The 26,462-nt window shown below is 40.7% G+C and overlaps 1 protein-coding gene across 6 annotated transcripts in view; it reads right to left on the reverse strand.

Moving 5' to 3' along the window:
• EYA1 (EYA transcriptional coactivator and phosphatase 1) overlaps positions 1-26,462 on the reverse strand; it is a 220,537-nt gene that overhangs the window by 14,011 nt on the left and 180,064 nt on the right. For all 6 annotated transcript variants that reach the window (XM_047842334.1, XM_047842331.1, XM_047842330.1 and 3 more), the window contains 5 exons: positions 12,153-12,211; positions 11,880-12,040; positions 10,940-11,054; positions 10,651-10,772; positions 6,204-6,304 (listed from right to left, as the gene is read on the reverse strand). In XM_047842334.1, the coding sequence (XP_047698290.1) occupies positions 6,204-6,304; positions 10,651-10,772; positions 10,940-11,054; positions 11,880-12,040; positions 12,153-12,211 (558 nt within the window). The remainder of the gene's footprint in view (positions 1-6,203; positions 6,305-10,650; positions 10,773-10,939; positions 11,055-11,879; positions 12,041-12,152; positions 12,212-26,462) is intronic.

Below are 26,462 nucleotides of genomic sequence, written 5' to 3' on the forward strand. Positions count from 1 at the left end.
GATTCAAAGAATTAATATTGTTAAAATTCCCATACTATCCAAAGCAATCTACAGATTTGATTGCAATCAATACTGAAATACCAATAGCATTTTTCACAGAACTAGAACAGATAACTCGAAACTTTGTATGGAACCACAAAAGACCCTGAACAGCCAAAGCAATCTTGAGATAGAACAAAGCTGGAGATATCACAGTCTTAGATATTAAGGTACACTATAAAGCTATAGTAATCAAAATAGTATGGTGCTGGCACAAAAACAAACACACAGATAAAGAGAACAAAACAGCCCAGAAGTAAACCCATATGCATATGGTCCATTAATCTACAACAATGGAGTCAACAATATACAGTAGGGAAAAGGCTGTCTCTTCGATAAGTGTTGCTGGGCAGATTGGACAGTTATATGCAAAAGAATAGAACTAGACCACTTTCTTATACCATACACACAAAAAAAACCTCAAAATGGATGCAAGACTTGAATGTGCGACCTGAAACCATCACAGTCCTAGAAGAAAACATAGGCAGTAAGCAATCTCTTTGACATCAGCCTTAGCAACATTTTGCTAGATGAGGTCTCCTCAGGCAAGGAAAAACAAAAGCAAAACTATGGGGATCACATTAAAATAAAAAGCTTTTTGCACAGCAAAGGGAACCATCAACAAAATGAAAAGGGAACCAACTGAATGAGAGAAGGTATTTGCAAATGATATATCTGATAAGGGGTTAATATCTAAAATGTATTAAAAACTTATGTAAGCCAACACCAGTAAAACAAATAATCTGATTAAAAATGGGAAGGGGACCTGAATATACATTTTTCCAAAGAAGATATACAGATGAAAGAGAGACACACGAAAAGATGCTCAGCACATCACTAATCATCAGGAAAATGCAAATCAAAACCTCAATGATCACCTTATACCTATTGGTGTAAGGCTAACATCAAAAAGACAAAAAGTAAGCAAGTGTTGATGAGAATGTGAAGAAAAAGAAACCCTCACATGCACTGTTGGTGGGAATGTAAATTGGTACAACCACTGTGGAAAACAGTATGGAGTTTCCTCCAAAAATTAAAAATAGAAATACTGCATCCGGTAATTCCACTAAGAATTGCATTTACCCAAAGAAAATAAAAACACTAATTCAAAAAGATGTATGCATCACTACATTTATTGCAGCATTATTACAATAACCAGGATACGGAAGAAAGCTAAGTGTCCCCTGATCGATGAATGGATAAAAAAAGATGTGGTATATATACGAAGGAATATTACTCAGCCATAAAAAAATGAGATCCTGCCATTTGTGGCAACATGGATGGACCCAGAGGGTATTATGCGAAGTGAAGTAAGTCGGAGAAAGACAAATGCCATATGATTTCACTTAGACGTGGAATCTAAAAACCAACATAAAACAAACAAAAAGCTGAAGCAGCCCCACAAATTCAGAGAACATACTGGTGGCTGCCAGAGGGAACAAGGGTGGGGGGATGGGCAAAACGGATGAAGCAGAGTATGGAATGAGCAAGTCGTGGTGATCAAAGGTACAGCATAGGGAATCTAATCAATGGTAGTGTTGCATGGTGACAGATGCAATGGTACAGCATAGGGAATCTAACAATGCTAGTGTTGCATGGTGACAGATGGTAGCTACACTCGTAAGAAGCACAGAATAATGTATACAGTTATGGAGTCACTGTGTTGTACATCTGAACCTAACGTAACACTGCGTGTCAGCTACACTTAAAAAATCTAAACAAACAAATAAATTAGATAGACATTTATTGATGAAGCCTTTGCCATTACACAATAACGGATGCTTGCCATTTTCTCTCTGGTTCTCACGTGATTAATTTTAAGCAGTTCTCGGAAAAGTAAGCAAAGGGAGTTTAGTTGTAGAGTTATAAAACAAGGCCAATTTTACTCTAGGAATGAAAATTGCTGTCGGTATGCAGAAGACCGTTACATTTGATTTTTTTTTTCATTCATACATATGCCTACTCTTGTATACTGTATTAGGGAAACATAGATTTCTATGATACAGAAAGAAAGCCTGGCAGATTTTGACAACAAAAGACACGTCAGAAAAAGGGATCCAGAGGTAGATGGCTTCTCACGTTCTCTGAAGCCTTTCTAGGAACAAAGAGATCCTGGCAGAAAACTCTTGTAAGAGATCTTTTTGGAATACAGTTGCTCCTTTAAGTAAACAAAGGTATTTTTAACGTATTCTCTTTGAGGGGGTGTGTTCTCAGGATATGAATTATAGAATTAGATGAAATTACTGAGGAAAGCCCTGGGACTATATTGGCAAAGAGAACAAAGGTGACAGAACAGACTTCAGACTTCAATTGACCATCAGGAAACCGGCAACGGGCAGAATACTTACTGGTTTCATTTCTGAGCTTGAAAAAAGGAACTACCTCAAGCAAAAGAACATTATTTAGAGAGATGTATTGGATTTTTAAAAGGACTTAGAAAACTAAGAGAGACAAGCTAAATGGTCAGAATTGATCTAGAAGAACTGCAAAATGGTTTGATTTTGCAAAACATTTTATGACTGAAACTCACAGAGCTTCACTATTTTATTTAATAATCTAGAATGCTCACAAACTATATCGGAATTGATTTTTTCTTAAAATTTTAAGAAAACCTGGGAGAAAGAGAACATGGTTCTATCTGCCTCCTGACAAGGGGAAAAAAAAACCAAACATGGCATAGTTTATTCTAATAATTTAAAAAATAAGCATGAAAATTCTTTTTTTGTGAATCAAATCATATTTAAGATACGTAAATAAAGTTTTTAATCTAAAGGGACTTTGGGCCACATCTCACGGTCCTAGTTTGGCTACTCCCAACTTCTGTGATCTTGGCCAGATTATTTACTTTCCTGAACCTTGGTTTTCTCATATATAAAGTAGGTCTAAGGACTCATTCCTTACAGAATGATGGTGAGGATTTAATGAGATAATGGATAGGAAGTGCCTGAGAGTGAGTCTGAGACATAATAAGGGCTTTATAATTGAGAGTAATTCTTTTACCATTATGATTATTAATCTTTCTACAGCATAGATAACCATCTTATTTCTTTTTAATTTTTTTAATGTTTATTTATTTTTGAGAGAGAGAGACTGAGTGCAAGCAAGGGAGGGGCAGAGAGAGAGGGAGACACAGAATCCAAGCAGGCTCCAGGATCCAAGCTGTCATCACAGAGCCAGACATTGGGCTCGAACTCATAAACCGTGAGATCATGACCTGAGCCGAAGCTGGATGCTCAACCGACTGAGCCACCCAGGCACCCACAAAGTACTACTATTTAAATACTAGTTAACTTAATAAGGTTAGACAAAATATAAGACAGGAATAGTCAAATTTGTCACTGGGGAAGATTGATGACATCTGAATTTTATGCAAGGTTATCAGGAATCTGAACCTTCTGAAAAATCCGTGCCTTGTACATAATACACATAAACAGTCTCGTAACTCATGGTCACGGTTTTGTTAGAATTCCCACACTGGCAGGTCTCAAGGTGCCAAGAGTTTGTTCACAACAGATAGTATTGGACCCTTACCACATTACACTCATCCCACAAAATCAAAACAGAAAACTGAAGCTAAGAATATTCACTCACAGTCAAAAAATTCAGAGCCTGTTCTTCACGGGCTAATTCTTTTCGGCACAGGTGTGTTTGTCCCAAGTAAAAATAACAACACGTTCAAAGATAAACAGTGGAAACAGTTTTAACTGTTCTGCAGAGAGAACAAATACTCTTAGCCCTATTACTGTAATACATCCAGTTGTAACATTAAACCAAGAATTCCTTTACTTTTTCCACGTTATGCTCACCCATGATGAACATCTAAGAAACATGCTACTCTGAAAGGTTTAGCAAGGGACTCACCCCAAGAAGCCTTGCTAGGACCCATGGGATTCCACGGTGCTCTAAGTCACCACTTTTACAAGCATCTTTCAGTCTACCACAAGCTAGCAAGCCATGTTTTGGCAAACTTCTCTTAAAATTAAAACTTTTTGGTGACTGGTAGAGGAAGAAGGACCAGCCTTGGGGGGGGGGGGCGGGGTGCAGATTCACATCTTTGGCCCTGGGCCGCGGGGCCATGAAATGCTGCTCTCCACTTTGACACTCCTGACTATCCCACTAGCCACGAGGAGGTCCTGTCTAGGAACGGCGTGGGGATTCCAGAGGCTTTGCTAAAAAGACCTAAAGTCAGGATTCCCATCAAACCTCTCTTTAACTCTCCAGGGTTGAGTTCGGGGTATTCTAATTTAGTCTGGGAAAAATTTCCTTTTATGAAAACAGCCTGAAGGGATAACAGATGTGCATAACCATCATGGTGGTTGCCCACCGGTGAACCTGGAATGTCAGAACGAGCCGTTACATTGCACGTGCAGCTCGGCAAACCTCTATTGGATCTGAATTGTGTGTGGGTTTCCATCCGCACCAATCCCACTCAGGGGTTGCGTAATCCTGGGCACACAACTGTGCATCAATGGGTATAACTGAAATAAGCCATCATTTACAGAATTCGGGTCACTTTCTACGGTTTTGTTAGAATTCAGAGGCACTGAAGGTGAATTAAATCATCTTCAGACTCTATAAGAAGGCTGGCCATGCGCCATGCTGAATGCTGCGTCTATATGCTGGTGATTTTCTGCATCGCTTCCACTGCATACTGGAATACCTCAGAAGAGATGAATTGTTGCATCCGTTGTGGAATTATGTAGTGATGTCTATCAGTGAGTGCGTGGGGGAAAGGAAGGGGAAACAGTTGCATTGGTTAACCTTGTAAAATAATTAAATACATTCTTCAATTTAAATCTCTTCAATTAAAAAAAAATATTTAGAGACTATGCGTCAAGATGTAGAGAGTTGTAAAAAAAAGTTTGGAAAACAAATTCTCAAGCAACAGGCTAAGCAGAATAAGATCCCTACCTCTTGAGCTCCCATTTTACTGCTGCAACAGGCATATCCATAACTACTTACTGACAATGCTACCTTCTGTTGCACACTTTATACGTATCAGGCTGTCTTACGGCTTTCACGTCTTAACTAAATCTAATCCTTAAAACAGCCAAAGGAGCTAGATGCTGTTATGATTGCCATTTATAGAAAGGGAAAGAAAAAGAGGAGGGGTACATAATTCTCAAAGTCAGAAAACTGGTAAGCAGTGGAGCTGTAACTCAAAGGCAGGCTGTCTGCTCCAGAATCCAAGCTATTTACAACAGCTTTTCCAATTACAGTGTGAGTGAGAACTACTATAATGAAGCTCTTACAAACAAGGGGAATAGAAATGGTGGTACACGAACTGGATTTTGAAAAACGATTAAGACAGCAATAGCAGGGCACTGGGGAAAAGATCATTCCAAGCAGAGGCAAAAGCCCGGAGGAAGAGCGAGGCATGGCTGAAGGGGCCGCAATGTCAAGTGCTGGGGGTGAGGAAGATTGCACAGGTGGGCTGTACTAGACTAAAGACCCTGAGTGGTCCCTGAGTGAAGAAATGTGGTCCCCTCTTCCTCCGCTCTCTTTGAAATGCAATGAAAGACATTAACGAGAAAGCTTTTGCTAAGGGAAACGGCAGAATTACACTTGCAGGGATGCAGAAGGATAGAAAGACGTATGATGCACAAACTGGGAGTCGAGGGACCCGCAGTTGGACCCACCCGTCTCCTCTTCTCCAAGTGTCCCAACGGAGGTGAGGTGCTCACCTTGTGATAAAAGGAAGACACTGTACTCTAGGACAGCAAATGGTTTGGCAAGCCAGCTCCGACTAACCGGTAGAGGCTTTCTGAAGTAATATCTGGAAGGTTCTTAGGCTGGATCCAGGCTCAGGCAGATTTTAATCACTTGGCAATGTCTGCCACCACGGCCAAACGGGATATGCTCACATGGACACCACAAGTGCGTCATCTCGGGTGACGGCTACAGCACTAAACCTTCCTTTCTGCTTAAAAGTCTATGTTCTATGAAGACCAACCATCCACGACCTTTGAGTTTGTACAGGGCACTCTTCAAAAAGATCATACTTACTTAATTCTACTGTCCTTTTTCACTGCTTACAGTTCTGAACACATTTGTAATTTGTTTCAGAGACACTGAACGTGTTTAAGTGATCCGGCAATGAGCAGTTTGAGGACTAAAAAATTCAAAAATTAAATGGTGTAAAAACCCCATCGACGAACACTCACCTTTTTTGCCCCTTGTTCTTCTTCCACACCATCTCCTATAACAACGTACACCACTTTTCTTCCAAACCTTTGAATTATCCTCTCAAAACAGCTTTCCTTGCCTGATGAACAAAAATAGATTATAAACAATGGAAAGTTGGGGTAACTCAGCACGACAGTGCTTGAACTTTTTACACAAAACCTTCCTTTATGCTCCTGACTCCACTCTACCCTACCTGCACAAACTGGAAAAGAGTGCTTTTGGATGCCATTTGGGTAGAATGGGGAACAGCACAGTAAACCAGAAACCGTAAACTATCCATGTGGTGTTCTGTCCTTTGGAAATGGTCAATCTTTGATATTTTTTTTCTTAAGAACTCATTTATTAAAAAGTAGGGTCTAGTCGATCACGGTATAATATTTGGGAGAAAATACTGTTTTACAGCAGTACTTTTTTTCCTATGAGCCAAGACTTGACAAAGGCATTTGATTCTGGCAACATATTCGAACTGGACTTAAAAAATGTTTCATGACATACTAAACTCTGAAAATAATGTCTGATCCAACATCTATTGAGAAGGATGGAAAAAAAGAAAAAAAAACCAAGAAAACAACAACAACAACAAAAAACAACTACCACCCTGAGACTGGTTTTGTTAGAGTAAGAGAAATCAAACAGTGGAATTCATTTGTTCCTTCATTTTCAAGTTGGGATTCCCAACCCCATCCTCCCCTCGCCAAGCCTAATGTGTTTACTTGAAATATTCTGGTAAAACTGTTTCTGAAACAAATGTCAGGCAATTTGGGGCACTACAGAGATCATGCCCACCCTGCCCAGGCATCTAATGTCCAATAAAGCACTTTCCTGGAAGAAAAGCGGGATAAAGGTAACAGAATACCTTTATCTATCTATTATCTTTCCCATGTCAAGACTTCATTTGGGCTCTCTGAAGGCACATCCTTGCAGTTAATGCAGCCATTGTTGCTGCTTAGAGAAGAAACTGGTGTTCCAAGTCCCAGGCTGCCAATAAGGTCATTTTCATGGACAATGGGACAGTTTATAGTTTTCAAATGTAAATGGCTGAGCAGGCCCGCATCTCTTTCAAATAAGGATCAGATATACTCACGAACAAATTGCTTGTTTGCTTAAACAAATGTCTGCTTTATATTTGTATTTTGCACTAAAATCTCTGGTTTGCATCTGACAGAACGAAATCGGGCCAGCTTTATTCAAAGGATGTAATTTCAATGCTTCTTTGGTTGCCCACTAAACTGTGAAATATTAAATCACTTTGAGAAACAAATACAAAGTGTAGCTTTCACTGCAAAAATATACAACCCAAAACTTAGATGTCATGAAACTTTTTTCCTCCTTAGAGGGAAATGTTTATGTGTTTTTGCCAAGTTTCCTTTTCATGGGAAAAGGAAGGTAATTAAACTCAGTGTTATTTCAAGGTAAAGCTGTATCGGACAAAAAAATTTCTCGCCTGTACCCTGTCTCCTCTAGGCTTCGCTGTGAATTCTGGGTCATATAGACGTCTTCCATAATAAAGACTAAGAAACCGAAGCTGACTTTTAGAAGTTAACTGGAGCTCCTACATGGAGTTTCTTATTTTGATGAATCCATTTTGTCTGAAAGAACGTCACAGCTCTGCTAAAATGAGATACCAGTCCTCTCCTCCAATGACTGCCATTCGCCTACAAGGAAAACTCCCGGGTTTTCTGCATTGACTCCCAAATTGTATCTCTTTTGATGGCAAAATTAGCAAAAGTACAAGAGTTTCAATCTCTACTTTGCTCGTTAAAAATACCCCAGAAAAGCAATTCTACCTCTAAGGTTGAGGTAATTTCTGCCACCACTTTTTAATTCTAATTTTTTATTTTGTATTGATAAAAATTAAAGTTCACGATCACAAACAAAATGCCCATTTAAAAATACTTAATATGTACTTGCTATTATAATTTTCTGTCATCCTAATATTTTCAAATTATTTAAATTATTTGGGAATGGAGTTCAATGTGCATGACAGGTAATAAACTACTTGTTCTTTCCTTGTGGGAAGTTAAGTACTATCCCTTCTGTTCTATAGGCTTCTTTGGAAATCGTTCTTTCCTGTGCTGGTAAACGTTTACCATGGACCACTGTTTACAAAACACGGTATGATTCCTCTTTATTGTTATGGAGAACATAAACACCTGACTTAATGTAAACTGTTATTTTTATGGACATGCAAACAATCAAACATTTTGGTTACACTGGGCTACGAGGAATTCTATTTGGTACATTCCTTTGTCTTTATAAGTATTTTCTAGCAGGAGGCATCAGTCATTCTCCACCTCCAGCTATTTCCATTTGACAAGGCTATCTGAATATCCCACAGGCTCTTCATAATCTTTACTATCAAACCTGATTTCCCCCTATCAGTTAACAGTGTCATTACTGACCTGGGTGTTTAAAAGAAACCTCTGGGGGCGCCTGGGTGGCGCAGTCGGTTAAGCGTCCGACTTCAGCCAGGTCACGATCTCGCGGTCCGTGAGTTTGAGCCCCGCGTCAGGCTCTGGGCTGATGGCTCAGAGCCTGGAGCCTGTTTCCGATTCTGTGTCTCCCTCTCTCTCTGCCCCTCCCCCGTTCATGCTCTGTCTCTCTCTGTCCCAAAAATAAATAAACGTTGAAAAAATAAATAAATAAATAAAAGAAACCTCTGTGTCAGCCTTCTTCAGAATAAACAACTGTTTATTATTCATTTTGTTCAACAAGCATTTATTGAGTACCTACTCTGTGCTGGGCACCATAGCTACAATGGTGAGCAACAGGTTTAGTTATCAAGACACTACACTCTTATAGGAAAGATCCGACTATGAACAATTGTAAAAGTAATTCTTTAACGATAATTTAGTAAATGCTAGTAAGGAAAAGTACAGGAAGTATAAAAGTGTAGTCAGATGGAAAATGAAATTCCATTTTTACTCTTTTTTCTTTAGATACAGTTGAGCAGCCACAAAAACTTTCTTCTCACCTACTAGGATCCTCCTCCTCCATCCCAGAACTCACTAAAATAACATCTCATTAGGGTGGTAAACAAGGCCACCTAGGACTAGACCTAAGTCTACGTTTCCAGAAAGACCTAAGTCTACGTTTCCAGAATCAGCTTCCCAGGACCCACGACTACTGGACAAGTCCCTCAGCAGGGAACACACTTCAATGTCTCTATTTCCTCTCACTAGCACATCTGCCTGCAAGACTCTTAGTTAGCCTTCTAGATCCAGCTCAAATGCCATTTCTTCCTTTTAATTTTCACGGACACTTGCCCTCTTCCTCCTCCTGGGTGGGAGTAAATGTTTCTTCACTCAAGTGGAAATTCAGGCATTTAGTGGTTGAACTCCGTTAGGGTATGGAAAGGAGTCTGGACCCTGGAATCAGACTAGTTTGACTCTTGTCTTTACTGGCTATCAACTTGGACAATTAAGTCTCTGAGATTTCGTTTCCTCATTTGTAAAATGGAAAGGTTGCAAAGTTTGATTTTAATATGGAAAATGCTTAGAACAGCTCTGGGCATCTACTAAATATGTGATAAAGGCTCATTTACATACCGCTTTGTCCTATTACAGTTATTTAGATGTCTGCTTCCCCAGCTAGATGGTGAATTCTGTAAGAACAGGAGTCATGTCTTCTTTTTATCTCACTTTTATTCTGCTTTGGTTTCTATTCTCATGACACGTCACATTACTCTTCTTTCCCCATTATGATTCCTTCTTTCAAGAACTTAATTTTTTTTTTTCAGTATCCCCATAACAAACATGGGAACCCAACTGTTTACACATGTTGAATTAAAAGAAAGCCAAAAAAAAAATAGTTCTAGTGATAACAGTTTAAAGAAAGATATTATTAGAGTTGTTTGATTTCTATTTTGTGTATCTCTATACTACTATTTATTTTAGCATATTAGATAATTTTGTTGATGTCAGCTAAAAAGAAAAATAAGATAATAATCTAGAACTGATGCTAAATTGACTATAGATAAAAGGCGTAGGTCTTTTTAAATGCTTATTTTTGAGAGAGACAGAAAAAGAGAGAGCATGAGTGGGGGAGGGGCAGAGAGAGACAGAGACACAGAATGCAAAGCAAGCTCCAGGCTCTGAGCGGTCAGCACAGAGCCGGACGCGGGGCTCGAACTCATGAACCACAAGATCATGGCCTGAGCCAAAGTCGGATGCCTAACACTGAGCCACCCAGGTATAAAAGGCATAGGTCTTAATGTTAGTCAGTAAAGTAAAGTGTCTTGAATGAAGCTGCATGAGTTATGGTGTTTATTTCTCTTGATGTCTAATGCCAGTTCTGACATAATAAAATTAAATTCTTCTGGTTTTTTTGACATCTAGTACTATGAAAAAGTCTCAAATATTGCCTTTCATTTTTGCTAGCCTGAAGGAGAAGAGTTGATTGTAAAACAAAACAAAAGCAGCTCACCTATTTTTGTTGCACTGTAAATATTTTCTATTGGAAATACAATTCCTAATCCATATAGCAGGACTTTCGCCAATGCTGGGATAAGCTGAGTAGTTGTTACTAAAATATTCACACAATTCGTCCTATGAGAACAGAAAGTAAAAAAAAAAAAAAAAAAGAAAAGAAAAGAAAAGAAAAGAAAGGAAGAAAAAAAAAGACTGTTGAAAATGAATTTCCAAAATGGACAAACACGAGCAAAGGCTGTTTTCCAGCAAAAGCACCACGGGGTGACTTGGGGACAGCAGCCTACCGGGAGTGAATGAGCGTGAGTGCTTTCAGGGCCAGTGTCAACCAGGAGTCCGTCAGGGCTTCAATCTCAGCCCTCAGCTGCAGCCAGGCTTCCCTCTTGGTGGGACCAAGCAGACCTGTGGATTTAAAAGCACACGAATTCCCTCCTTACCAAAGTTCCTATTCAGCGTTATAAATAATCAACATTTAATACTACTCCTAATATCTTCTTGAGGCTTTGTAGTATGTGAAGTAATTTTTCACACATGAGCCTCCATTGGTTCCCTACTTGTTTAGCACTGTAGGGAACACCTACTGATTTTGCATTTCTAGCTCGCATTGCCCTGGTTATAGAAGTCATCTCTTTTTGAGGAGTCTGCTCACACCATTCCTCTAACCATGGAGTTTGGGCAGAGCCAACCCCCCTCTGGCTCCCAGGGTAGGTGTATGACCATGGCTTGGCCAGTGCAAGTGAGTCTGGGAACCTTTGCCGAATCTATTGGGAAAGATCTATTTCCACCCAACAGAGGTGCTAAGCTCATAGAATAGAAACGTGGATCTATCACTGGTCACCTATGCCACCTTTTGGGAGGGACTGACCTAGAATAACTCCTAAGAAAAGAACAGGCAAGAGATTCCGGATGTCGTCTTTAGAGCATGTCGATTTAGCCATGCTGCAAAACGCCACCACCCCTAAACTTTTCATTAAGTCAACATATTCCCTTGTATGCTAACGTCATTCTGAAGCACAATCAAAAGATGAGAACTAACACAAACATCTACCCCATTGAAGGATAATATTCCTGTCACTAAATCACAGCACGATAATCACCCGGTTAGATGAAACTGCTCCAAAAAAGCTATTACATCCCAAAAAGTGTGATGTGGAAGTGAGTCGTACTTTGAGAATTTTAGCCAGACTAGCTTAATAATCCAGTAAGATATTGGTGATAGCTACTTGCCTCCAACATTATTTTTGTAGGTATTGTAGATCTCTTTTACTCGTCTGTAGCGGAAAGCCAACTTTCTCATCCAGTCTACACCACCCCGCACACCAGTTGCCAAGCACAAGTTAGCACTGGTTGCTGCAGCAGGAAAGCCATCTGTTCCAAAGTTATATGTGCTATTTAGATGCAAGAAAAGCCCAAAGTTAACCAGACAGAAAGTTCATCTTAATTAGCCTAGCAATTAAACTGTAAAACGGAGAAAATCACTTCACATTTCAACATGCTCACCTCAGGTCTTGCCCGTTGTCATCTGAAGACACATCGTCTATATGAACTTGGTCACATTCCTAAAATGCAATTAAAAATGATACGTGTTCATTTTCGAGAAGCACCTTTTTTTTTTTTTTTTGAAAAACCACACACAGATGTTTAAAAAGACCCCACAACTTTAATTGGTCCGTCTCTCAACAATGTCAATCAGTAGGTGTCAGTCTTGTGAAAAGCTGATATTTTTACCTACTCCAGGCCCTCTCTTGACATAAAAAAATGAGCAAGGCCATTAAGGACTACTGTTATTCAGCTTCAGAAAATATATTCTTGTGTTTAGAAAGGAAAGGGATTGAAAACAATTAGCATGTGTGTTCCATAAACCTCCGGTACCTGAAGACATCATGCTGCTCAAAGCTGATTCAGTCAGTGCCTGAGCATAACTGAAACCAGACATGTCGGTAAATGTAACATGCTAGAAAAATTAAACCTGATGCTAACTGCCAATGAAATTATGACCTCTGATTGCTGTTGAGCCACACACCAACAGAGCCTGAGGCCAGTGCACTGAGGAGCCCAGACGAAAAAATCTGGTACTGGTTTACCATTGATTTGAGAGATGTGAGTTTTATTCTGTGTGTGTGTGTGTATGTGTGTGCATGCGTGTGTGCGTAGGAGGAAGAAAGCATGGGAGACTTAAAAACCCAAATAAAAACAATCAAACCATGTGGTAGTTTGCATGTTTTTTTTTTACTGTTTTATTATTATATAAGTGTTGGATTTATTAATTTATTATAGAATAATGTTATTTGAACAGACCTGATGCTTAAAGCCCAAACCGCGTGTAAACTGTTTAGAATAGGAGGCTGTGATTTTGAGCTGAAGCTCCACTAGACTGAGTTGATGTTCATGCACCTGTCTGCATCCACGAACCCCTACATCTTATGGCTACATCCCCAGTCCCTAGCACAGTCCAGTGAAAAGCAGACACTCAATAAACATTTGTTGCCAAAGGAAGGCGTACGAATTTGGAGGCCGACAACAAGGTCTCCCCTCCAGAAACAAGTCACCCACAGTGGGCAATGCTTTAATATTTCAGTTACGATTCTTTGCAGTAAGGCTCCAAATACCCCAGAGGCCTTTATTATACTTGTCATTAAAAGTGTTAGTTTAAAAATATTATTAAAAGATCTCCAGGCATGTATCCTGTATTTTAAAAGGTTCTTCTGATTAAAGCTCTGGTTGTATTTCCTATTTAACTTGATAAAATCTAGCCTGTCCCTACAGTGCTTGACATTCAGTTTGGAACAATGATGACATACATCAAGTGCCACAGTAAGACAAGGTGTATTTTTATGTTGCGGGTCCCTTCTGAACAAATTCTTTTCTCTCCACGGATTTGTGAGGAAGGGGGCAGGAGATAGAAGTGGAAAGAAACTCAAACCAGCTGTTGCTTAACAGAATTAAAATCGTGACCCTCCAACCCCTTCTCCAAAGCATCTATTTTCCAGGCAACCCTCTCCCAGCAAGCAGCAAGTTCCAAGGAGGAAAAGACTTTGACCTTGTAACCCCCCTCTGCTCTCCCGAGGTCCATAACCTCAGATAAGAAAGAGGAAAAGCAAGTCCAGGAGGCCTCACATGTGGACTGTGAATTTAACATTTAAAAAACAGGTCATTCCTGGAATACATGTTTGGGGACTTCTCAGAGTTATTAATTCAATCATATTTCAGAAGATGAATGATAGTAGTGTTTTTTTAACCCTGTACTCATCCCGGGTTTAAAGAGTGACGAAATCATGAGTAGACATTTCTGCCATTTATCTAGCCAGAAATACATTTTTTCTGTGTTGTTGGTAAACAACTCTTTTAGGGTGCACGGTGAGTGTACAAAACAAACAAAAAAAGCAAAACCAAAAACTGTACCCCTCCCCCCACCCAAAACAAAAACAAAAACAAAATGAAACCAGAAAAACCCCAAAGCCTGAATGCCACGGTGGAGGATTTTTCTCTTTGGGGAGAAAACAGGAGGTTGAAGGTGAGTGAGTACAAGGGAAAAGGCTACCTTATAAAGGATTTAATTCAAGGAATCAAAGCTGACTTAAAGTTAGTTAACTCTAGGGGCGGGAAGAATTCCTTCCAAAGGCAGGGCGTTAAGAGGCTTTTCTTAAATGCAAGCAGTTGTAAATCTCCATGACCATGGAGAAGTCAGTTATCTTCCAATGACTGTTAATGACTCCACTGTGGCTATTGTCTCCCCCCACATCCTGTATTTGTTTTCTCCCGCCAGCTTTATCCAGGTCCTTTTGTTCCCAGGGCTGAGGCCCGCATCTGAACTGCTGTTCAATATCTTGGTTAGCTCTAACTGAGTGTCAACAGCTCCAAGCTTCTACCTGCAGCCACTAAACTCGCTTCACAGAGATCTGATCAACTCCAGTGTGGTGGCAACAAGGAAATCTTCATTCTTTATCAGGAGGGTTTTTTGTAGAATGATTTTAATGGAAACAGAGGCAAACATCAGGAGCGTTTTTTTAAAGGGCCTCATTAGCACCCCCAGGAAGAGAAAGAAATCATTAACATGTCCCTGTAAAATATGTTTTGCGAATTGTTCATTTCACTTAACAACAGAAAAATAACTTACTGCACGAACTTTGTATCGATAAGGTATATATAAGACTTACAGGTAAATATCTGTGAAGTCTTTGTATGAGCTTCTACATAATTGTAGAAATATTTGGGGAAATATGCTCTGTATGTTTTTATTTTGATGAAAAATTATGCTATTGCTATTACTATCTTGATGCTTACCTATTACAAATTTTAATTTCTCAAAGAATGGAGAATATAAAAATATGGAAATATCTTAATATACGTGGAATGTGTGAAGCTTTGTAAGTGCATCCACTCTCCAATCAGAAACTGCAGCGCCCCCCCATCCAACATCTGAAATTCTTCTTCCCCTCCCCCATTACGATGAGACTCCCCTCCCCCCACTTTCTGGAAGCCATCTAGCTTTTTGCTTAAGAGCCTAATTTTAGCTTTTCTTTTTTCCGTTCTGGACTTAGTTGTTTTTTAGTTTCTAAATTTGTTTGAAACTCAGAAAATTAGTTATTTGGAGGAGGGGAGCAGGGCTTCTGGACCTACTGAAACACCACCACAACATTAAAAGCCCCCTGGAAGGATCTATAGACACAGAAAACAAGAAAGGAAGCTTCCCATTATTTCCAGGTACCAAGATATATTCCTAAGAACCCTAGTTTACTGCTTAATACACAGAGGGCTGAGCATAAAGAATTCCATGGGAAAATAAGCTTTTACTCCAAAAAGACTGGATGTGCTTAAAAAAAAATGTATTTTTTGAAATAAACTTCCAAAATGTATATGGTAGGGTTTTAGAGCATCAGAGTCATTACTGAATCCAAGTCTTTGGCCAGCATTCACAAGTCTAAGGGACACTACTGCCAGTTCAGCCAGTTGAGCGCATACGCATTAATCTGTCCTGTTGAGGTTGCAGGTGCCCAAGGTACCCCTGTTGTGTTGGGGTATCTCGCGGGGGGCCTCAGTTGGGGAGAAGGTAGCAATTCTCATGACCTCTCATAGATTTTGCACTCAACACTCATCTGAGCCGGCTAATGGGTGCCTTAGCTTAGAAAGATCGTCATTTATTCATTCATGTGTCCTATTATTTATAAAGGGGCTACTATGTTCTAGCGCTATTCCAGATGCTAAGGACACAACATTCAACAGACAAAAGTCCTTACCATCTTGGAACTAACATCATAGTGGGGGAGACACCCAAACCAGTAAATATGCAAAATGTACAATGTGTTAGATGGTGCTAACTGCTAAGGAGAAAAAGTATAGCAGGCCAGGGAATGATGCAGTGCCGTGTGGGGTCTCCGGAATGGCCTTGCAGGCCAAGGAAAGAGCATGTTCAAAGGCCCTGAGGCAGCAGAACCCTGGTGTGCTGGAGGATGTGGCAGGAGGAAGGCACAAGTGATGAGGGAGCATAAGGCACGCTGAGGGCAAAGTATAAGCTGGCACCTCACCCCTTCCTCCCAGGCGGGATATGTGTGATATTCCTCAGACACTCCTGGCTGCCCAAGAAGAGGGGAAGGGACAAAAGCAAATGGCTGACTGATAGAGATCACAGTCATGCAGGACAGGAGTCTCCTTCAGTTTACAGAAAACTTAGTTAACGGCAAGAAAAAGGCAACCTTACCCATAGACTAATCTCTATAGACTATAGAAACCTATAGTCTATTTCCTGGAGCCCTAACATCACCCTTATGAAGATGTAAGGGGGTTTAAGTGTAAGGGGGTAAAGCAATCAGGTTATGTGGGAAACGAAGGCAAATGAAAAATTAAATTCCCTTACTGCCCACAGCCCAGTGACAAGTCCTTGAAACAGGCAGAGTGACCTCCCTCTAGGAGCTCAGCTGCCTCGATGATGACACTTTGCTACGGGCAAAAGGGAATCTTGGCTTAACAGCATCCTGACCCCCCTGGATCCTGTGAGTCTCCTTAGACACATAAAAATTCCTCTGGAGGGGTGCCTGGGTGGCTCAGTTGGTTAAGTGATGGACTTTGGCTCAGGTCATGATCTTGCAGTTTGTGAGTTCGAGCCCCGTGTCGCGCTCTGTGCTGACAGCTCAGAGTCTGGAGCCTGCTTCAGATTCTATGTCTCCCCCCTCTCTACCCCTCCCCTGCTCACATTCTGTGTCTGTCTCTCAATAATAAATAAACATTAAAAAATATTTTTTAAAAAATTCCTTTGGAAATTTCCTTTATCTCTACCCACCTCCCCTAAGATATATGTCGGTAATCACACTCTAGGCTTATGGCCCCCTGATATACATCTGAAGGGTCTCATGACTGAAGTTTTACTAAACAGTAATAAATGATGTTTTCCTAACAATAGGTACCCCCTTTAAGGTCCTGAAAACCTTGCTTCCAAAATACCTTAGAGACTTACTTTATCCCTAACCCCCTCCCAACCTGAAGGTATATCATCAGTTACCCGTCACAACCCCTGTGCAGCTCTTCCTGCCCACGGGTCCTATCTCTGTGCTTTAATAAAATCATCTTTTTGCACTAAAGATGTCTTCAAGAATTCTTTTCTTTGGCCATCAGCTCTGAACCCCACCATCATCCCCCAAACCCCATCATTCAAGGAGGAGGTCAGGCGGGAAGAGTTACAAGGGCTAGCAGGTGACAGCAAGGAGTTGGCTTTGGAAGCAGCATCCAGTCATCAGCCCCAGCCCTCAAGGCACGTACAGTTCAGCAGGAAAGACAGAAGTTAATTAACTACACACATGATAAATTACAGTTGTAGCAAATGCTGCAGAACCGCCTTGAGGAACATTCAAAGGAACCTCCATCCCCCTGCTGAATGGCTGAATTCTATTTAGTCCAGAAGAGCTTCTGAGGTCTGAAAACTCAAATTCTGTTTTCCCAGCTCGGGGAGAGACAGCACCAGGTAAAGAAAGAGATACAGGGCAAACTTGCCAGAGATGGTTCGTAGTCACTGAAGCTGGGTAACAGGAACAAAACATAGCTTTGGGATCCCAGACTGTTGATGTCAGACATCTACTTGTGCGTGGCGGTGAGGCGGGGTGGGGGGAGGTGGCACTTATTGGGCAAGTTATCCCCTCTCTCTGGGAAATAGTTCCAGACATGCAAGAAAACTCTTGTGGAGCCAGAAAGCAGGTCCCCATAAGGGAAGGCTATTGGAGATGGCTTGTGTTACCCTCGAAACCATACATTCAAGAATTGCTATGGGAGCTGGCAAGGGATCAAGAGGTGGGAAAAGAGTCATCTTTTGTCCATGGCTTTCCAAAGGGATGTCCAAATCAGCCACATTTGTGTGTAAAGGCTCCGTATCAAGGCAATAGTAGAGGAATATATAATTAACATTTTCATTGGACCAATTTTCATATACAGGCACAGAGCACAAATTCTAAGCAAGAGCCAGGACCAGTGCCAGGCAAAATTGTGACTATCCTTCGCTAGGAACACTTTACGATTAATTACCGAACTTGGATTACTGCTAAAGCGACGTGAGGTTGGCCTGCCCCTTTTCAGAAATCTTAACGCACAGAGAGGAGACACAATCTGTTGACACTTGATTACCAGAATGTCCTAGTTTGATTCTTTGTATCACTCGAGTATATTCCTCCTTCCCCAAAGTAAAGGCAACCTACTTCAGTAAGTCCTTTCTTCTACTTCCGTAGAGTTCTTGTGGGGGCGGGCACACGGTTTCCCTCCCTCACAAATATTCGTCCTTCTTGTTGAGTTGAATGAGTGTTGCTGATTTATGGTGAAGGTAGAAGAGTATTTATTGGCGTAACTCATTTCACAGACGCAAAAAAGTGAAGAGTCAGAGAAGTTATATAATGTAAGCGCGGAGACACTACGTCTTTGACCTCCAACTCGCCGGCTCTTCCCATGCCACTGTCCACTCCTCGTGGTGGCCGCCATTTGGATCCTTCGTGGCCTATCGGTTGTTTGGAGTGTAGGGACTGCGGCTCCAACGCTTACCCTCCCCTTCTCCTGCCCCACTCCTACTGTGCCCAGCGTCTGTCACCACGGCCCCCTCCCCCAGCCTGGAGCTCAGACGGGAGTCCTCCGTCCCCCGGGACAAACCCCGGCCCTTCATCTCACCAGTAGGCCATCAAATGACTGAAATCACCTTGGAAGGAGAGCCACTGTGGCAACTGGGCCTTTGCCAGGGGGTGGGAGTAGGTGGTGAGAGTGTAGGTGTTAGTGTGGCTTTGACACAGCTAGAAGGCTGGAGGCCCAGGAACAAGGATCTGACCAGGGGAGAGGAGGTGAATGAAGGCAGACGGTAACCATCAGAGAGGCACGGGGTTGAGCCCACAGGTGCTAGTCTGCAACCTCCATTCTCCACAAAAGGTTTCTACAATCATCTTGCAGATAAACACCACCAACCAAACGACCAGAGATTCCCCTTGCCTGGCTTCCCTTTATGTTCCATGGCCCATGTGCTTCACAGAGGAGTAAGATAAATTAGCAAGCTTTAGTTACTACTGGCCCTCAGCTCGCAGACATCTAAGCACTCGTGGGGCTGGATTATAAAATGCTCACATGGATGGCTGGGGAAAATTGCCAACACATGAAGCAGCTAAACACCAGTCCTGGTGTTGGGAGTATGAAGAAAGCCACATGGGGTACGATCTCAACAGCCATGCGGCAAAGGCACATTCCCTTTCAGAACTCTGGTTGCACTGTTATTCTGCCTTTTTGGTCCCTTCTGTCATTATTTTTGGCACTGCAACTCAAACTGACCTTTTTCTGATCCGTCATCATCTCTGGCCTACCAGGGTCGGGCCACAGACATGTTCTTTTGGACCAAGCCCCAGGAATTAACTCAGATTTTGTACAGGGGCTCATATGCAAAATATTAAGTTATGGCAGAATTTTTCTGCAAATATTTATTCTGCTTTGATACCATAGTGGTTGTACTTTTCCTCCAAGCCTTTCACTTGTGCCATAATTATGTAAAAAAACACCATACCATTCAAGTTAGTTTAGGAAAATTAATAAAAAAAAATTAAGACAGTTACAATGGGTCTTATTATCTATGCCAAGCACAGTGATGTAATAACCGGCCTGCTGAGGCACTATACCTCTGAACTCGACACCAGAAACATAAACTCCAAGTAAACCTACAGTCTTTGAATAAATAGACTCTAAGAAGACTCTAAGGCAGACTGCACATTATGAAAGGGAACAATGTAAAAATGTTACAAACACGTCTTTGGAGAAGTTGAGTTATACAAGCCCAAATTCTGCTGACCGAGGCTACGTTCATTCCCTTTTCCAAATTTACCGTGAGAAAACTAACCCGAGACTGCCAACTAATTGTTTCAATACCTTCCTTTACAAAGGAAAAATGAAAGGAAAAAAGAGACACGAGAGAACGGGCTATTTTCATGGTGCCTGTGCGTTGGTGTGCCTATGGAGACCAGCCGGAGTTAGCCAAGGCAGAGGAAAGGATCCTTGGGTCCTCTGTCCCCTCCTGTCATCAGGCAATTACATCCACTGCTCCCACCTCCCCACTGAACAGTATAGATACTTGCTCGGTACCATAGACACCTACAAGTTACTAGAAAGACGTTTCTCTCTTATTTCTGAACACGAAAATGTTTAACTGTACAGAGTATGGAAGGATTTCCAGTACTTTAGAGACAAACACACAAACTGTCTGAAAGTTTTATCTTGACAAGTGACCAGGAGTACCTTAGATAGAAAAAAGGGGAAAAAACCATCCCTTTGTGGATCTGTCCACACTACCCTCTTTCTTTCTAACAGAAAATCTAAAGCGTATAGGGTGACCAGTATTCGAGTGACAGAGCTTTTTAAGGGAGTGATTTCCACAGTGGCTTTTGGAAATAACTCCTGACTCCCTAGATATTTTTATAACTTCTTTGGAAAAAAATGAGGTTAAATGGATCATCTCTAGAGATTCTCTGTGATTCAGAAGTTCAGGGGGAAGGGGCGATCCAGGAATAAGCCAACGGATGGGAGAGATGTGAAGAGTGCTGTTTCTCATTCACGGACAATCACACTGAGTACGTCCATCTCTGTGGGTTAGGCATTTTGTCCGTGAGTTAGTAAATTTGCAAAAAACAGGTTTTTACTTGCACGATTCTCTCTGCAAAAAGGAGGCTGCCCAATCAGCATACTGTGTATTTAAACTTAGTGATGTGGAATAATATGATTGCAATGTGCTTTTCTAAAGGTGTGTCAAAGCCCGCACTGCACTTTTTTTTTTTTTTTTTAAATTTTTTTTTTTTAACGTTTATTTATTTTCGAGACAGAGAGAGACAGAGCATGAATGGGGGAGGGTCAGAGAGAGAGGGAGACACAGAATCTGAAACAGGCTCCAGGCTCTGAGCTGTCAGCACAGAGCCCGACGCGGGGCTCGAACTCACGGACCACGAGATCATGACCTGAGCCGAAGTCGGCTGCTCAACCGACTGAGCCACCCAGGCGCCCCCGCACTGCACTTTTAAATCGACAGAATAAAGAGCTTAAGTGCTGCTGTGCCCTTGTGCCCAGCATCAAGGGCTAGATGTGAGCCTGCAGCATGGCCATGTGGAAATGGGGTGTGTTGTGCTATTCGCAGCCCCTCAGTCCCGCGTGTGCAGGTGGTCTGGACCTATCAAGCCTGTCTGGGGAACACCTCACGACCCTCCCATTTCCCTCGCTTTCCCACCACAACGCTTCCTTGCAGAAGAAAAGGGTGCAGATTACCTGTGGCTAAGGCACAGCAGAAGGAGCTTTTTTGAAACTGGCCTCATTTGGTTTGCCAATTTTGGGAAATGTACATTAAGGAATTAGAACATATCCAGACAAACTCGCCTTTAAATTCTCACTCTAGAATATGCACTCAGCATAGTATAGGTACCAATGCATATTAAAAGTCAATATCTAAATGTTGCTCTATCTCTTTTGACAGGAGGACAAAACTAATAGCAGCCAGTCGGGGGGGGGGGGGGGGGAGGGACCAAATTTCAAATCTCAGAAACTAATAAGGCATTTTAACATCCAATTTTGAGATTTGATAATAAAACACAACTTGTAAAGATACACACTGCTTTTAACTATTGAGTCTTACTTATAAAAACAGTATTTTAATATATTTAATGTTACAGTATCTTGTAGAGGTTACCAGAATGAGACATTGATTTTACTAGAATTCTGTTTCCATTTGCTAGGAGACCTAGGTACTTGTATTTGAAACCCAAGATGTGAATTACAGCAGTTTCAACAAAGGTAAGAAGGCATTAACTATTTCAATCTGGTTCTGTTTAGATAAATATTCACACACTATTTAGAGAATAAAATCTTTACTGAAAGTGCCTGAAGATGGCATATTAAGGCAAAAGATAAAATGAAGCACTCAAGTAATGTTATTTGTAGACATACAAAGGTATGCTAAATATTTCAGATCACGACATAAAAATTTACAGGAATCTCAAGCTTATGGTTAACAACAAATAAAAAAAGAACATTTAAAAATATTTTTCTAGGGGCGCCTGGGTGGCTCAGTCGGTTAAGCGTCTGACTTCGGCTCAGGTCATGATCTCGCGGTTCGTGAGTTCAAGCCCTGCGTCAGGCTCTGTGCTGATGGCTCAGAGCCTGGAGCCTGTTTCCGATTCTGTGTCTCCCTCTCTCTCTGCCCCTCCCCCGTTCATGCTCTGTCTCTTTCTGTCTCAAAAATAAATAAATGTTAAAAACATTTTTTTAAAAATATTTTTCTATATTAATTTCTTTTCAAATGTGCTCGTTAAAAATAAGATGTCATCATCAGGAATCACATGAAGAGTTCCTTCTTAGCGAGTGGTGCAGTGTTAATAAATCTGATATGCCGGCTTCACTCTCCCTGCAGCTCCTTCTGTCTCACTATGAATACCTTCTTTACCCCACGATTATATAAAATGTATTTGTCTCTATTCTTACTCTCAATGTTAGCATGAGAAAAAGAGAGGCCAGAAAGAATTGAAAATAAGCTCTTTACAAATAAAACGGGCTAATTTAAAATTGCTCAACACGCAATCAATGGGTTCCTTTAATTGATAACTATGGAATCCATGGCACTTGGTCTAATGAGTTCAACAAATAATTACTTTTTTAAAAGTTAAGGATACAGTGAATACTTTATATCGAATGCTGCAAGATCCATTTTTCATTATGTCCCACGCATTCTATACCCCGACCACATGATATTATACACAAGAAGCTCAGGCCCGAATTAAAAGCTTCTTTTATGATTCAGCTAATGTCAGAAGATGAGGTATTTTACAAATTGGTGTGGGAGCCAGTGAAAAGGGCGCACACCTTCAAATACAAAATAGCACTGTGCAATAGTGTCTGATAATATGTTAAACTGCATTATACAGTTTTATCCTAAAAATATCATCCATATTTTTAATTGTATCATGTGATTTTTCATGTATTAAAAGATTAAAGGCAGACTTAATCTACGAAATATTTCAGAACTTAAAAAAAAAGAAAACAGCATATATCTAACATAAGTGTCATCCTTTTGAACGGTGAGTCAGAACTTCTCTTACGAATAAGCCTTTGATTTACTGCTGAACTGTTTCTCAATTTTCAATGGGTTTGCTCATCATTTTGCAAACACAATCTGTCACTGGCAACAGTGTTCTTTGTAACTCCTGTTGCCTTTCTTCTAGATCATTCCTGCTGAGACCATCTCCTGAAGAAGAATTTTTCATAGTGACACCAACCCTCATCTTGCTGTGAATAATCACATTCTCATAAAAATCAAACTTGTTGCCAAAGCACGGAAAGATACTTTGCTGCAGTCACGTTCTTTAGTCCTTGTTGCCATTTGAGGAAAGTGAATCATATACTAATTTATTCACAAAGCCTTTAACTACAAGTTTCAATTTACATAGAATATGTCTGTTTTGATCACACACAAACAAGGAACAAAAGCTGTAATATGAAATAGGTCATGTTCTAGGAGTTTTTTTTTTTTCTGGAGCAATTTTTACTTTAAAATTAAATATTTGCAATAAATATTAGTTCCAGTTTATCACCATTCTGTACCTATCAATTCATCTTCATTTAACTGCAAACCACACATCAGGACAGCTTTTAAAGAGATACTTGAATGTAATTGGCTTTGTAAGTGACCCTTTTATGCAAGGGTGGGGAGTGAAACTTGAAAGTTTAAAAGAGCTCAATTTATTAATTTAACACATCATACGGACTGATACTTTTATAATAGTAAAAACTCATCAATTTCATGTAGAGGAATGTGTAGCTCGGCATAACATCCTTAGTTAGTAAGTTGATAAAAATTTTCCAAGCCGATTTCTTTTGCCATAGAGTTATTACTGACTCTGGAGAGAAAAGTATGCAGAAGCGGACACCGGCATTTAAAAAAAAAAAAGGGTTCTGTGAGCTACTGGAAGGTTCCATGTCACTTGCCTGTTAGCTTCTCACGGGGAAGTGAGGACCTCTCAAGTGCACTTTCTTACTCAAAAGTTCTCTCCTCTCTTCCAAGTATTATGATCTGAAATCCTACCCCCTGAAATCATTCCTTTTGAATGTGCTTTTATAAGACAAAGACTTCAGATTAGGACTAAATTATTTAAGCCTCATTACTTTGGTGTGAACTGTTCTATCTGATTGTGGTTTCCTCCAGCTTGGGGAGCTCTGGTATGCTCCAACCACTGGGTGTCAATGCAGGAGGGGGAGGAGTGGGTGCCTGAAAGGAAAACTAAGGAAAATTTTCATCCTATTCATACTCTCACTCCCTAGAAAACCAGCCCTTTCTTTTTCCATGAATATTTAAAGTAACAGATAATCACGTTTTGGTTGTTCATTATAAATCTGGTTGTTTGTATTATTCAGGAAAATATTGTATACCATGAATATAGCATTTATATTATGTTATATATTAATTGTGGAAATATCTCTAGAAAATATATAGGACACACATTCTCTGTTCTTTTGTTCAGGTTGTCACGCATTCAACTAATGACTGATTGCCTATTTATACACCAGGGATCATACCAGGCACCAAGCATTCAAAAATAAAGCAGATACACATATTGCCAGTAAGGCCCGATAGACATCACAGGGCTGGAGAGAGCGGTGGGTGCAGGGGAGGGTCACTACAATTTTCTCCCAGGGAAGGAACTAGAATTCTTACAGAGCTTTGAGAATATGAAATGGAATTCATCATACTGCTGGGACTCTGCTTTCAACCTTCACCTTCAGAACATTTTTCTCAACGTAGGTTTTGCTCTACCTGAAAATACAATTTCCAACATGCAATATCAATTTCTTGGAAGCGGGTAATACGTTTCACTTCTGTTTCTGTCCGTCTCTGCCTTTTAGCCAGAAGGTGGTCAATCCGTACTTGGGAAAAATTAAATGGGAAACAATAGATTCCAATGAAGCTGGGCATTCAAGGGCCTCTATAATGACCTTAACATCGGCTATCCAGGGCCATGCCTGCCTGTTTACCCCTTGCAGCCCCCTGCACACTCTGTGCCGGGCCTCTACTCCCCTTTCACAGGCAATAGCTGTGTCTATCGTCTGCTGGCATGCCTCCCCTTTCTCTCTCCTGGCCAAGGCAATTAATTCCTCTGTCAAGCTTTTAGGGTTTTTTGTTTTTTGTTTGTTTTGTTTTATGTTTTCCAACCTCTGATGTATGCTCTGTAACCCACTGAATGACGGTAAGGACAATTATTGAGAGTCTACTACATGTTAGGTGTTATTTCTAATCCTCCCCAAAGCCCTATCTACTTTTGATGGATAAGGAAATAGACGGATAAGTATACCACCAGATAATAAACTCTCTGAAGGAAGAGAGAACTTCTCATGGGTCTTTTTCTCTCTGTTTTCTAAATAGGACCCTATTTCTGACTATTTCTTTTTGATGTGGACCAAGCACACGGCTGACACGGAACAAAACCTTTCCAACGACCCGATTGACAGAATTAGTTATGACAGAATCGATGAGCCAACCGGAAGATAAGTGATAATGTTGCTGCATTATGTCACAGAAGTGTTAAAAAGCAGTTTTATGAAAAGAAATTTTTTTTGTCTGACCATAACACACACCCGTGTAGAAAATTCATGCAAAACAGAAAAGCGTATAAATGAAAGAAACTTCAGTTCCATCCTTCAGAAGTCACCGCTGTTAAGTTCTTCCACTGTCCTTCCTGCCCTCCTACTGACTCAACTGTCCAAAGTTCCTCCCGTTCTCCACAGGGGTTACAATTTCATTGGGGGACACACACCCGAAAAGCAGGTACAACCAGATACGTGTTTTGTAGCCTCTTTCCCCTCCACTCAACAATATGTAATAAAGACATTTTTATATTAATCATCTGTGTTATTTTTTAAACTGTCCTAATATTCCATTTTATGCGTGTTTCAGATTTCTTTTAACCAGGCAAGGGCTGCTCACTTCCAGCCTTTTTTCCCCCCCTCTGGACCGTTAACTTCAGTGGGGCAACAACTGTCAGTCCTCGTTACAATTCTATTTTAAGCGCCTAAAATCATGTTTCCGCATAGCACGGTCATTGCTTAATAAATGTTCAAGCGAGTGACCAGTGTGAAGGATGTGTGTCAACAAGTTTATGACATTCATTTATCTCCTTACGCTGTATTTTCCTCAGCTGATAACTTCTATCACTCAGAGGCTCGTTTACTATACTGCTGCTTAGATCACTCTTCTCCAAAGCCCACCCCAGGCAGTTCTGCTGAGCCTTGTTAATTTTTCCATCAGTGTGTGAGTCACCCTCAAATTTCTGAGCAGCA

This window comes from Prionailurus viverrinus, chromosome F2, assembly GCF_022837055.1.
Source record: "Prionailurus viverrinus isolate Anna chromosome F2, UM_Priviv_1.0, whole genome shotgun sequence".
Classification (NCBI taxonomy): Eukaryota; Metazoa; Chordata; class Mammalia; order Carnivora; family Felidae; genus Prionailurus; species Prionailurus viverrinus.